This window comes from Gigantopelta aegis, chromosome 2 (genome assembly GCF_016097555.1).
Source record: "Gigantopelta aegis isolate Gae_Host chromosome 2, Gae_host_genome, whole genome shotgun sequence".
NCBI lineage: Eukaryota > Metazoa > Mollusca > Gastropoda > Neomphalida > Peltospiridae > Gigantopelta > Gigantopelta aegis.
Window position 1 is genome coordinate 2305132 of NC_054700.1, and position 12984 is coordinate 2318115.

Here is a 12984-nt window from a genome sequence, read left to right on the forward strand (position 1 = left end):
GCCCTGCATTAAATTTATTTATAAATTTGGAAAGCACATTCCAGCGGTATGTGAGGTGATTTGTGTTTATTACTGTGCTACACCTCAGTTGTGTTTACATTAGCTAAATTTATTAAATATAATGCACCTACAAGAAAGGGTTACATGTTCTGTTTGTTTACATCTATGTTTAACGGAAAGATTAGACAATGCTGTTACACACTGCAAAACAATAATAACCTTGATTTAGTGAAACAAGCTATAATGGCCTTCACGTAGCCTCAGATCCCAATGTTTTGATATGCAAATGACCGTAGTTATTTATAGGAGAAATAACGTGCATTCAAACGACACAGAGATTTTTAAAAAGTGGAATTACGTCAACTTCGTGCATTTTATATGATGATTTGTATATAAAACCTGTCGGGGTTTGGGTTTGTTTTCATGTAAATGCAAAGAAAACAAATATCGAATAGGAAATAATCGTAACATTTGCAAAAAACTTTTGGTCTAAATAATTGAACAGGATAATAGTAAGTTGTAAAACGTGTGTCTAATCCATTAGTTTTCCAAAAGATATAACTATGTTTCAATCAATCCACAACAACAGAAGGAATATTAGCGATATAAATCGGATGTTGAGGAAGGAAATGTTTTATTTAACGACGCACTCAACACATTTTATTTACGGTACGGTTATATGGCGTCGCACTTATGGCTAAGGACCACACAGATATTGAGAGGAAACCCGCTGTCGCCACTTCATGGGCTACTCTTTTCAATTAGCAGCAAGGGATCTTTTATATTGCACCATCCCACAGACAGGACGGATGTAGAGGAGTATCGTTTGTGTCAGTAACATATATTAACTTCTGGAAGCAGTTAAAATTTCTTTCCTTAACAACACAACTAGAGTACATTGATTTATTAACCATCGGCTATTGGATGTCAAACATTTAATAATTTTGACATGTAGTTTAAGAGAGGAAACCCGATAAATTTTTCCATTAGTACCAAGGGGCGGGACGGGATGTAGCCCAGTGGTACAGCGTTCGCTCGATGCGCGGTCGGTGTGGGATCTATCCCCGTCGGTGGGCCCTTGGGCTATTTCTCGTTCCAGCCAGTGCACCACGACTGGTATATCAAAGGCCGTGGTATGTGCTACCCTGTCTGTGGGATGGTGCATATAAAAGACCCCTTGCTGGTTATGAAGTGGCGACAGCGGGTTTCCTTTCAATATCTGTTTGGTCCTTAACCATATGTCTGACACCATATAACCGTAAATAAAATGTGTTGAGTGCGTCGTTAAATAAAACATTTCTTTCCTTCCTTGTTGCACTGGTTGGAACGACACCACAATGGGCCCACCGACGGGGATCGATACTAAACTGACAGCGCATCAAGCAAGCGCTTTACTACTGGGCTACGTCCCACCACCTAGAACGCACGAGTTCACGATGTAAAACATTTTCAGTTTCTAGGGTTACACGTTTCCCTAGCCAGTGGGAATAGACACCTCCCTGTCATCGCCAATGAGTAGTTATTTAATGCACGGGACGCAACTGTTAATAGTCACATCTCTATGATAACTAATAATACAGACGAGTGTGGGGGTTCGAACTGCCCCCCCCCCCCCCCCCCCAACTCCAAGCACATTTTCTCCTTTTTCTCAAAATAGTTTACGTAAAAGCATGACTCTGACCCCCTATAAATGTCGCTTGCCAGTCTAGGTCCCACCCATTGCATAAATCCCTGCACATGCGCCTGTAATCGGAATTCAGGGGAAGCAACCACTGTTTATCAAGTACTTTCACGAATCGTAGATTTGTTTCCCTTACTTTACTAACTATTATTGTCACAGCTTCGAAAGCACACCATTTACAGTTTGTTTTGTTTACCGAAGCCACTAGAGCAAATTGATTTATTATACATCGGCTATTGGATGTTAAACATTTGGTAATTTTGGTATTATAGTCTTATAGAGAAAACTCGCCAGTTTGTTTTTCATTAGTAGCATGGGATATTTTATATGCACATATCACGGCCTTTGATATACCAGTCGAAGTGCACTGGTTGGAATGAGAAATGACCCAATATGCCAACAGACGGGGATCGATCCCAGACCGACGGCACATCAGGCGAGCGCTTTCCCACTGGGCCACGTCCCGTCCCTACCAGTTACTACTGCAAATATAAACATACCTACATGTTTAATAAGCTCGTGTGTTTGTCATCGCTAGCAACAGTTATCAACTGTCTTCAAACAACAGAGATGCCTTGTACAAAACACTAAAGTTCCATTCTAAGTTAGAGGTGCATCTCAACTGGTTTATCAAAGGCCGTGGAATGTGCTACCCTGCCTGTGGAATAGTGTATGTAAAAAGGTCCCTTGCTAATAATGGAACTATATAATGGGCTTCCTCTCAAAGACTATGTCAAAATTACCAAATGTTTGACATCCAATGGCCGATGATTAATAAGTGAATGTTTTCTTCTGGTCTCGTTAAAGAAAACAAACTTTAACTTTACTCGACACATGTTTGTCCAAATATCCCAAGTGACACTTGGGTAGCTAAAACGAGAAAATAACTACACACAATAAGCGTGCTAAATGTTTTATTTACTGAAAATTAGTATGCTATTTACAAAACAGTTACTGCTGAATAGACGCTATCGGTTGCAAGTTTGTGCGTTCTGAGTCGGATTGAAATCCGGATGTGACGTCAGTTCGGTAGATTCACCAGCCGTTTGAAATCCAGATGTGACGTCAGTTCGGTAGATTCACCAGCCGTTTGAAATCCGGATGTGACGTCAGTTCGGTAGATTCACCAGCCGTTTGAAATCCGGATGTGACGTCAGTTCGGTAGATTCACCAGCCGTTTATAAGCTTCGTTCCTCACTGCAGTACCCGCGATATTCTGGACTGCAAGATTTAGACAGAAACATTAAAACAAATATTATGCCTATTAAATATGAAGTGTTTGTTTTAAATAAACCACTATAGCACACTGATTTATTAATCATCAAAGACAATGTTATGGTCAGATATGCAATCGGGGAAAAGGTTTTAGTTTAGTAGTCCTTATTATTACCCTCCTGGTGAAGATATAGCGGTGTCGTACAAATTTCGTACGCACCACCACGTGCGCATTACAAACTGTATTTTGATTTGTCAACAGGGAACAGAGTCAATTTCGATTGGTTGGACAGCGACCTTATTAGCATAACAGGACTATTTTTTTCATTCATAATTAATGTCAAGGTCAGTAACATCCACAACTTTTACTACAAATGTCATTCACCGATTCAGCAATGTCATTCATTAAAAGTTGATGTAAGCTGGACCGCGCGAGAAATATTTTTAAATAAAAAATAAAAATAAAATAATGAACAGAACAATAATTAAACATTTATTTTATTTATTATGTGGATTTTTGGTTTACAAATTGATATTGTCAGTTGTGATTTGTGAATTCATCATTATTAAGGTCTACGACAGTCACTTTTTGGACCCTTGTTTTGGCTTCGTACACAATAAACGAAACACATACAACGTACATTTTTTCATATGATATATTTGACAAAAGGTAGTTTTTTTTATTTTTTAAAACTTAAACAATTGTACCTTTTACGAAATATGGATTTCAAGTGAAATTACGGTAAGATATGCTATATTTATTGTGTACAAAGCCAAAACAAGGGCGCGAAAAGTGACTATCGTCGACCTTAAAGTTATAACTTTAGTTTTCCCGTGACCTCAGCTGCTTTTGCAAGCTACACGTTTTTAACTGAAAAAACACTGTTATTCTCTTATTGGTTGGATTTTTGGTCAACAAATTGTTATTGTCAGTTGTGATTTGTGAATTCATCATTATTAGCATAACCAGTGGCGTAACGAAAACATTTGTTTCTTGGGGGCGTTTTGTTAAAATATGGAATTATGCATTACTTTTACCCAGTTTTCACCCAATATGAAAATAAACATATAGTTATGCATGTACCTTACAGCTTTCTTTAAATTAAAAAAAGAAACCCGGTGGAAATTTACGTCTACATCACTCCCCTGAAAACGTCACTGAGAAGTAGCGGAAGTACAACGAACTATTTCTCAATGCAGCGGTACATAGTCGTGCACCGGCTAGTTATGCAAATCAACATCCGGTCTTGAAATGCAAAATTGATTGATTAATTTATTTATTTTTCATAATTTGCGTGATTTAAAGGAGGGTAATAAATAAAATACCACACTCGTTTTCGCTAGATATAATTTTTACGAAACTCGTGAACTTCCCAAACGTATCTGACCGAACGAAAGTGAGGTCAGATACGTTTGGGAAGTTCACTCGTTTCGTAAAAATGATATCTAGCGAAAACTCGTATAGTATTCTATATACATCGGAGGTGCGTGCCCAAGCGCACCCTAAGAAACGTGGGGGGGGGGGGGGGGGGGGGCGGGATGTTATTGTCCACCTAAAATCATGTTTACAGATTGCCCGTCCTTGCTTGTTTGAAAAGAAGCTGCTTTTTAATCTCAGCCAACACCAGTGTTTGAATACTAATATCAATATATTGCTTCAGTGCTGTTCAAAACGTCTTTGTGTCAATACCTACAAACGTTATGAACTTATGTAGATACCAACTTACCACTCGGCTGATATTTTCAAACGTGAAGGACTGGTTTAGTGAATTAGGCCCATGCCCGTGATGTATGTTACACTGTACAGGGGCTACCAAGCACTTTGACTCACACATGAACCAACTCCCTGAAAAAGGAACTTAAATGGAAATTGTGAACACATTGTCAAAACTGGGGACACTTTAATTTTTAGGAGGTACAGCCTCCTTCTGTGGATCCACCCCTGATTTCGATGTCTGCATAAAGGTGTTTTTGCACAGCTATGACGGTTAAATACGCACTGGTGTGTGTGCACGCAAGTGGATAGTAGTTAATAACGGAATCTGTCAAATCGGTTTCAGACGTCATTGAAAAAAGATAGATAAATATTTTAAAATGTATATAGGTCTCCGAATTACCTTGGTTAATGGCGGCCATTCCTTCCTGTAGAGCGTGGTCGACTCGCCGCTGGTGTCTCAGGACGAAAGGTTTGATCACACACGAGTACAGCACTGACGATCCGTTATACGCGATGGGCGACACACACCACAGCAGAAACACACACTGGAGATTATAAATACATATGGATGGATATATTTCAAGATGATGATGATGATCATGATGATGATGATGTTAGTGGTGGGGTGGTGATCACACACGAGTACAGCACTGACGATCCGTTATACGCGATGGGCGACACACACCACAGCAGAAACACACACTGGAGATTATAAATACATATGGATGGATATATTTCAAGATGATGATGATCATGATGATGATGATGATGATGTTAGTGGTGGGGTGGTGATCACACACGAGTACAGCACTGACGATCCGTTATACGCGATGGGCGACACACACCACAGCAGAAACACACACTGGAGATTATAAATATATAAGGATGGATACATTTTAAGATGATGATGATGATGATGATGATGATGATGGTAGTGGTGGGGTGGTGATCACACACGAGTACAGCACTGACGACCTGTTATACGCGATGGGCGACACGCACCACAACAGAAATACACACTGGAGATTATAAATACGTAAGGAGGGATATATTTTAAGATGATGATGATGATGATGATGATGATGATGATGATGATGATGGTGGTGGTGGTGGCGGTGATCACACACGACTACAGAACTGACGATCCGTTATACGTGATAGGCGACACGCACCACAGCAGAAAAATACACTGCAAATTATAAATACATACGGATAAATATATTTTAAGATAATGATGATGATGATGGTGATAAGGAAGGAAGGAAAAGAAATGTTTTATTTAACGACGCACTCAACACATTTTATTTACGGTTATGTGGCGTCGGACGTGGTTATGGACCACAAAGATATTGAGAGAGGAAATCCGCAGTCGCCACTTCATGGGCTATTCTTTTCGATTAGTAGCAAGGGACCTTTTATATGCACCATCCCATAGACAGGATAGAACATACCACGGCCTTTGATGTACCAGTCGTGGTGCACTGGCTGGAGTGACTAATAGCCCAATGGGCCCACTGACGTGGATCGATCCCAGACCAACCAGCATCAAGCGAGGGATGACTGTGCTGTTGATTGTTGTGGTTGGTTTGAGAGTTGGTGATCATTATGATGGTGCTAGTGTTGCATTTAATGGTGGTGGTGGTGGTGATGACGACGATGATGATGATGATAATGATGGTGATGGTGGTGGTGATAATGATAACAGTGGTAGTGATGATAATGATAATGGTGGTGGTGGTGGTGATGATGATGATCATTCTTGTGGTGCTGGTAATGGTGATGATGATGGTGATGGTGACAGTGTTGAACAGGATGGTGGTGGTGGTAGTGGTGATGAAGATGAAGATGATGATGATGATGATTCTTGTGGTGGTGGTGATGTTGATGGTGCTAGTGTTGAACATGATGGTGGTGGGGATGATGATGACGACGACGACGATGATGGTAGTTGTGGTAATGACCAGTATTCAGGAACATTTGGCCCGGTTTACCCACACTGGATACCCCGAGACTACACAAATCAACAGGGTTGGAGATGGACTTGGCATGAAACAAGTTATGACAGTTATAATGAAAGTTAAGTTAAAAGTTTATTTTGTTTAATGTACCATTAGAGAACATTAATTTATTAATCATCGCCTGCTGGATGTCAAACATTTGGTAATCATGACAGTCTCAGAGAGGAAACCTGTTACATTTTTCTGTGGTGCTTTGGCCGGAACGAGAAATAGTCCAATGGGTTCACCGACAGGGATCGATTCCCAACCGACGGCGCATCAAGGAAGTGTTTTACCACTGGGCTACGTCCCGCTCCAGGGACTAAACGAGTTATGTCAGCTGTAATGAAGATTGGAACGCACCTTGAAGAGCCAGTAGAATGGGATCCAGAACAAGATCACATCTGCGAACAGCTCGAGCAGGGTGAACACGCTGTAGATGACCCAGTAGGTCAACCATTTCGTGTCGTCCGCCTTCTCACGAGTCTCGATCGCTTTCACGCTGAAAACAAGCAAACAGTTGTGTTTGTTTAACGACACCACTAGGGCACATTGATTAATTTATCAGCTATTGGATGTCAAACTCTTGGTAATTCTGACACATAGTCATCAGAGGAAACCCGCTACACCTGTCCTAATGCAGCAAGGGATCTTTTATATGCACTTTCCCAGACAGGTAAGTACATACCACGGCCATTGACAAGTTGTGGTGCACTGGTTGGAAGGGGAAAAAGTCCAGCAGTTGAATGGATCCACCGAGGTGGTTCGAACCTGGTACAAATATGTGTTAGAGACTCACGAGGCGTACGCCGGGTAGACGAATCCAATGAAGTTACACAGGAGCTGGGCCGCGTGTCCCACCATCAAATACACTACCACTGCGGTAAGAAGGCCTGGAAAACAAAAATAGAAGAAAAACAAACGAGACATCTTTGATTTAACGACGCAGTGGTATAGCGATCCCATGATACGCGGTCGGTCTTGGATCGATTAATTAGTAGCAAGGGGTGTTTCATAAGAACAATACCACAGACATGATAACACATACCTTGTGTATGTATGTATGTATGTATCTATGTATGTGTTTGTGTGTGTGCGCACGCACGCACGCACGCACGCACACACACATATATACAAAATTCGGGCAAAACAGTGGGAAAACAGTGGGGAAAATTCGGGCAGTTTTTATCTGGGTAAAATTTCGGGCAAATCAACCCCTCCAGCCCCCTTAAATCAAAGACGCTCATGGACACGAATGTAATATTCTGTTTATTACCGTAGAACTGTACTGCTAAATGAACATTCCAGTCATTGTTTACAAAATAACGTTTCTTTAACGGCGGAGTAATGTTTGTTCATTACTGTCTTGAAAAACCAAATCACAACCCGTTCTAAAGTGACATCATTTTATACGCCCATAAGTAAAGAGTACACATGTATCACAGCTGTAAATTGTAAAACATGTTTATACCAAAAAGCAAACATATACACAGTAATTGAATTAATTAGTAACGAGTTAAATGTATTAAGTAATAACCAGTAAACAGTAAATGGTGTGGTTCGTGACAAGCTTCCACTCGTAGTGAAAATGTATGAATGAAGAAAGTAGTATCTATGGAATGTCGTGTCAGCCAATTAGAAATAAATGTACTCTTACAACAGCCAATCGTTAAACGACAATGCCAGGAGGACATACGATTTAGTTATGACATACGAGGAAAATCGTACGATAAATATGACCCTCGTTATGCTGTACCTCGTAGGTAATAAACTAAATTATCACATGGGTTTATGGCATGGATATCATGGGCAAGTTATAGGATAATATGGTTTTATGTACCTGCATCTGATAGTATTGTAGAAAGGACAGACCAAAATGAAATGATACTCATGTTACACAGTTTGCATACTCTATCCTTTCTGTCAGTATTGGTAGATCTTCCAGTTCATATCGCAAGACTGTGTGCTGATATAATATTTGTCTATATTTTCAGGAAATTGCGTTTTATGGATAATGCCACTTGTGTTACACTAGTTGTGAATCACTGGTTGGGATAACAAATGGCCCAATGTGCCTACCGATGGTGCTCGCTCATAGACGAACCGCGCATCAGGCGAGCGCTTTACCCCCCCCCCCCCCCCCCCCCCCCCATATTCACTGGCTGGAACGAGAAATAGCCCAATGGGCCCACCGACAGGAATCTATCCTAGATCGATCGCAATTCAGGCGAGCGCTGTACCACTGATCTACGTCCCGGCCCCCTCGAATCAATGAATACATGGATGTTTAACGACACTCCAGCACAAAAAGTAAACACAGGTTAATGGGTATTGAATAAAGGTAAGTATACGAATATAGTTACGTAAAGACAAAAGAAAAGTAAAACTGAAATTTCATCTGCATCATCCGACAGACAGGGCAGCACATACCACGGTATTTGATATACCAGTCGTGGTGTACTGGCTGAATAGAATAGGCGCGCTGACGGGGATCGATCCTAGAAAGACTGCGCATCAGGCGAGCACTTTATTACTGGGCTACGTCCCACCCCTTCTGCTCTGATGACCGCTCTGGATGATCAAGCTCGAGTCACCTCCAGCCCTCCCCTTATTGATATTGATAGTCCCCTGCTGGAGGTGACTCAAGCTACGGATGATCAAGATCAGGGCCCCGTTCCACGAAGCGATCTTAGCCCTAAGATCAACTTAAGTGCATAGGGTAGCTATGCGCCTAAGGTAATCTTAGGGCTAAGATCGCTTCGTGGAACGGGGTCCTGGCCCTTAAAACAGAAGCGTTTACTTACCAATAACAATGTACCGTTTCGCCGTCACAGTACTCAGAATACGTGAAATCCTATCCTGTACATTGACGGGATTAACCTCCGGGAGATATTCCCTGTCATTATGGTCTGTGTCTTCCATTCGCGTATCCGCCATGTGTACAATACTCCCACAATGAAGTCTAGTCCTACACTGTCCGTCAAGTATTGTTACGCAAACACTGACCGCACAGACCCATGTTACGTTCAGCAAGACACAGATGGAAAAAAAGAAAAACGTTTCAATGCATGGTTTATGTTCTTTGCCCAATCTATTAATTTTAATTAGATTGGTTCTTTGTGATAAATCGGATGACCATTATGGGAATTAGTCAAATCGTACGAGAACGTCATTCTTGTTTTGTGTTGCTGATAAAAACTTTAAAAATAATAACAACAACAACAAAAAACACAAAAAAACACACACTCCACAACAAGAATTAAGTGTAAACAAAACAAGCAGGACCGATCCCCGTCGGTGGCCCATTGGGCTATTTCTCATTCCAGCCAGTGCACCATGACTGGTATATTAAAGGTATGTGCTATCCTGTCTGTGGGATAGTGCATATAAAAGATTCCTGGCTACTAATGAAAAATTGTAGCGGGTTTCCTAACTAAGCCTATATGTCAGAATTACTTAATGTTTGACATCCAATAGCCGATGTTTAATAAATCAATGTGCTCTAGTGGTGTCGTAAAACGAAAGAAATCTTTTTTCTTTAACAATTATCTTCATATTGCACAGGTTAACTGTTATTTTGTGATAATGAGTTAGTAAAACCTAATAAATTGGCTGTCCTAGCATTTGGTCTTCACCCCTCTATTAAAAATGAAATTTAATTTATGCAGTTTGATTTCAAAAAAAAAAAAAAAAACTTTTTTTTTTTATTAACACAGACATTTTTGTTTTGTTTTTTGAGGATTGTTGTTTGTTTTTGTGGGGTTTATTTGTTATATTCTTAGGTTTTGTTTGTTTCTTTGTGTTGTTTCATTTGTTTTCTTTGGGGAGGGGGGGATTCGGCTTTGTTTTGTTGTTGTTTGGGGTGTTGGGGTGGGGGGGTTTCTTTGTTTATTATTATATATTTTTATTATTATTTATTTATTTTTTATTTATTATTTATTATTATGATTTATTTATTTATATTTTATTTACTTTTTGTTTTATGGTGTTTATTTTTGTTTTGTTGTGTAGTTTCATGACCTCCTGCATTTGACTAATTCTATAATTATCACATTCATTTGGACATTAAGCGAAAACAAACCCACCAACAAACACAACAAAAAGAAGAAGAAAAACCCCACGAACATTTCGTTACGCCAAAGGGCGTTCGTATCAACTGAACGCACGACTGGTCACCAAGACCAAGACACGATACGGCACGTGCAAAGTGCGTTTGCGTCATAGTAATGAGTTTCCTAATGAAACGTAAACTAAAAGTACTCAGTTTCCGAAACTAAATGAATAAATCAATGAATGTTTAACGACACCCCAGCACGAAAAATACATCGGCTATTGGGTATCAAACTATGGTAATGCAAACAAATAAAGTGATGATCAACCTCAATATAAAAATTAAAGATTTAAATAAAAACAGTGTAAAGAACTGTGCAAAAATACAAATATCACAGATAGATACTGACTTTTACTCAAAACTTCAATTGTATCCCGAAGAAAACAAGGGGATTTATGCTGTATTGGCCATTCTCGAAGAGAATGTTACACCTCTGCACCACGGTGAGGTTACAGCACGCGCAGGGGTTTCCGAAACTGTAACCTCACCGTGGTGCAGGGGTGTAACATTCTCTTTGAGAATGGCCAATACAGCACAAATCCCCTTGTTTTCTTCGGTATACAATTAAAGTTTTGAGTAAAAGTCCGACGCCATATAACATTAAATAAAATGTGTTGAGTTCGTCGTTAAATAAAACATTTCTTACCTTCCTTTATCCTTATGTACACTATATATATATATATATATATATATATATATATATATATATATATATGATAATTTCACACATTGCAATAGATTTAATTTTTAATGCCTTGAAATTACACAGTTTAATGTGATTAAAAAGTCGTTGCCGATTTTGACTCCAGGGGATCGATTTTGTGATCACATTCAATACCACCAATTAATCAGTCATTATCCTGAATTTATCACTTGGAACTGCAAGGACGTATAGCATGAATTTAAGAGCATGTGCCCTTTATGAGAGCTGATGTGAGAGAGAGAGAGAGAGAGAGAGAGAGAGAGAGAGAGAGAGAGAGAGAGAGAGAGAGAGAGAGAGAGAGAGAGAGAGAGAGAGAGAGAGAGAGAGAGAGAGAGAGAGAGAGAGAGAGAGAGAGAGAGAGAGAGAGAGAGAGAGAGAGAGAGAGTTTTTCGGTATCATCAATATCATATATTAGGAATAAAAATTGTATTATGCGAGCCTTCAGATTTAAGAGGGGTGATCAGAAAATGATCATTTCGAAATATTAATCGATAGGTTTGAGCGCCTTCCATTTTGAGACTAATTACGGCATTATTTTAAATTTTAAGTGTAACATTTTTGGCACTAGTTGTGTATCAGCAGTATAATAGATTAGTGACGTAAAATTGTTATTGCAGGGAATAGTTGTATGTGGTCATGGTAATAGTTTTCTGACCACCTAGCAGGGATAGATGGCATAACATCTAGTTGACGTACTCGTTTGTCTTGGACTAGTCATGCTAGGTATGTTTGTTTTTACCTAGGTAACTCGGCCTTTAAGCTCCAACAGTTTTGAAACAGTTTGCTCATCTCCACTAGACCGTGGTGAGTTGTCAACATCAGTTTTCAACATGATTAGTATGCCAGTATTGAGAATGTTGGCCCTGAACAAACACACACAGCTTTCAGCATGTCTGGTAAAGTTGTTGAAGGGCTGCCATGCAATAACACTTTTATTCCTGGCCAGGTGTATGTGATGTCAAGCAGTAATTTAAAATCACAAATATGTCCAGTGGATATGGCCAGACACAGCTATAGAGGACGGTTGTTGTCATAATGGGTTGGCTACATATCAAGATGATGCTATTAAAAGTACTTGACGATTCTTCTTGATGATCAGGGGCGGATCTAGCCCCCCCCCCTAAATTTTGCAACAGTTTTAATTTTATTATATATTAATTTTCATCCCCCAGAAGACCTCCCTCATAATTCCCTTGGCATTCCGCATCATGTCATTGGGGTCCCCACCTAAATGGATTTTCTGGATCGATCACTAAAGATAGTGGCTGGATATTGGTACATAGCTAGCTGAAGTTACCGCATCAACTTGCTAAAATCAGCTCACAGTAAAAGCTCATGCACATGCACATCAGGTGATTGCTTGTGCACTGTATAAACTGTACACTAAAACATATACTGAATGTAAGAATTATCAAAAAGGATCTGCTGAAATGGACTTTGAAGAGATATTGAGCTAGACATAGACCGAAACTTGTGTTCTGGCAATTAGAATGATGTGCCGATTTCAGACACGTTCTTGAACGATCATTCTGACATATGCAGATGCTAAAGTACACCTCT

The 12984-nt window shown here is 39.8% G+C and overlaps 1 protein-coding gene across 1 annotated transcript; it reads right to left on the bottom strand.

Annotated features, from left to right (window-relative positions):
• Positions 1-2578: 2578 nt before the first annotated feature.
• On the bottom strand, positions 2579-9588 carry LOC121376472 (receptor expression-enhancing protein 5-like). Its single transcript, XM_041504351.1, has 5 exons — positions 9415-9588; positions 7410-7503; positions 6974-7112; positions 5014-5158; positions 2579-2902 (listed from the first exon to the last, which is right to left on the bottom strand). The coding sequence occupies exons 1-5, from the start codon at positions 9545-9547 to the stop codon at positions 2835-2837; spliced, it is 579 nt and encodes a 192-aa protein (XP_041360285.1). The 5' UTR covers positions 9548-9588; the 3' UTR covers positions 2579-2834.
• Between the last annotated feature and the right edge of the window lie 3396 nt (positions 9589-12984).

Coding starts and splice junctions, on each gene's coding strand:
- LOC121376472 (XM_041504351.1), bottom strand. CDS start 9,547: ATGGCGGATACGCGAATGGAAGACACAGACCATAATGACAGGGAATAT. Junction 7,504..9,414: donor GAAACGGTACATTGTTATTG/GTAAGTAAACGC, acceptor TTTGTTTTCCAG/GCCTTCTTACCGCAGTGGTA. Junction 5,159..6,973: donor CATTCTACTGGCTCTTCAAG/GTGCGTTCCAAT, acceptor TATAATCTCCAG/TGTGTGTTTCTGCTGTGGTG.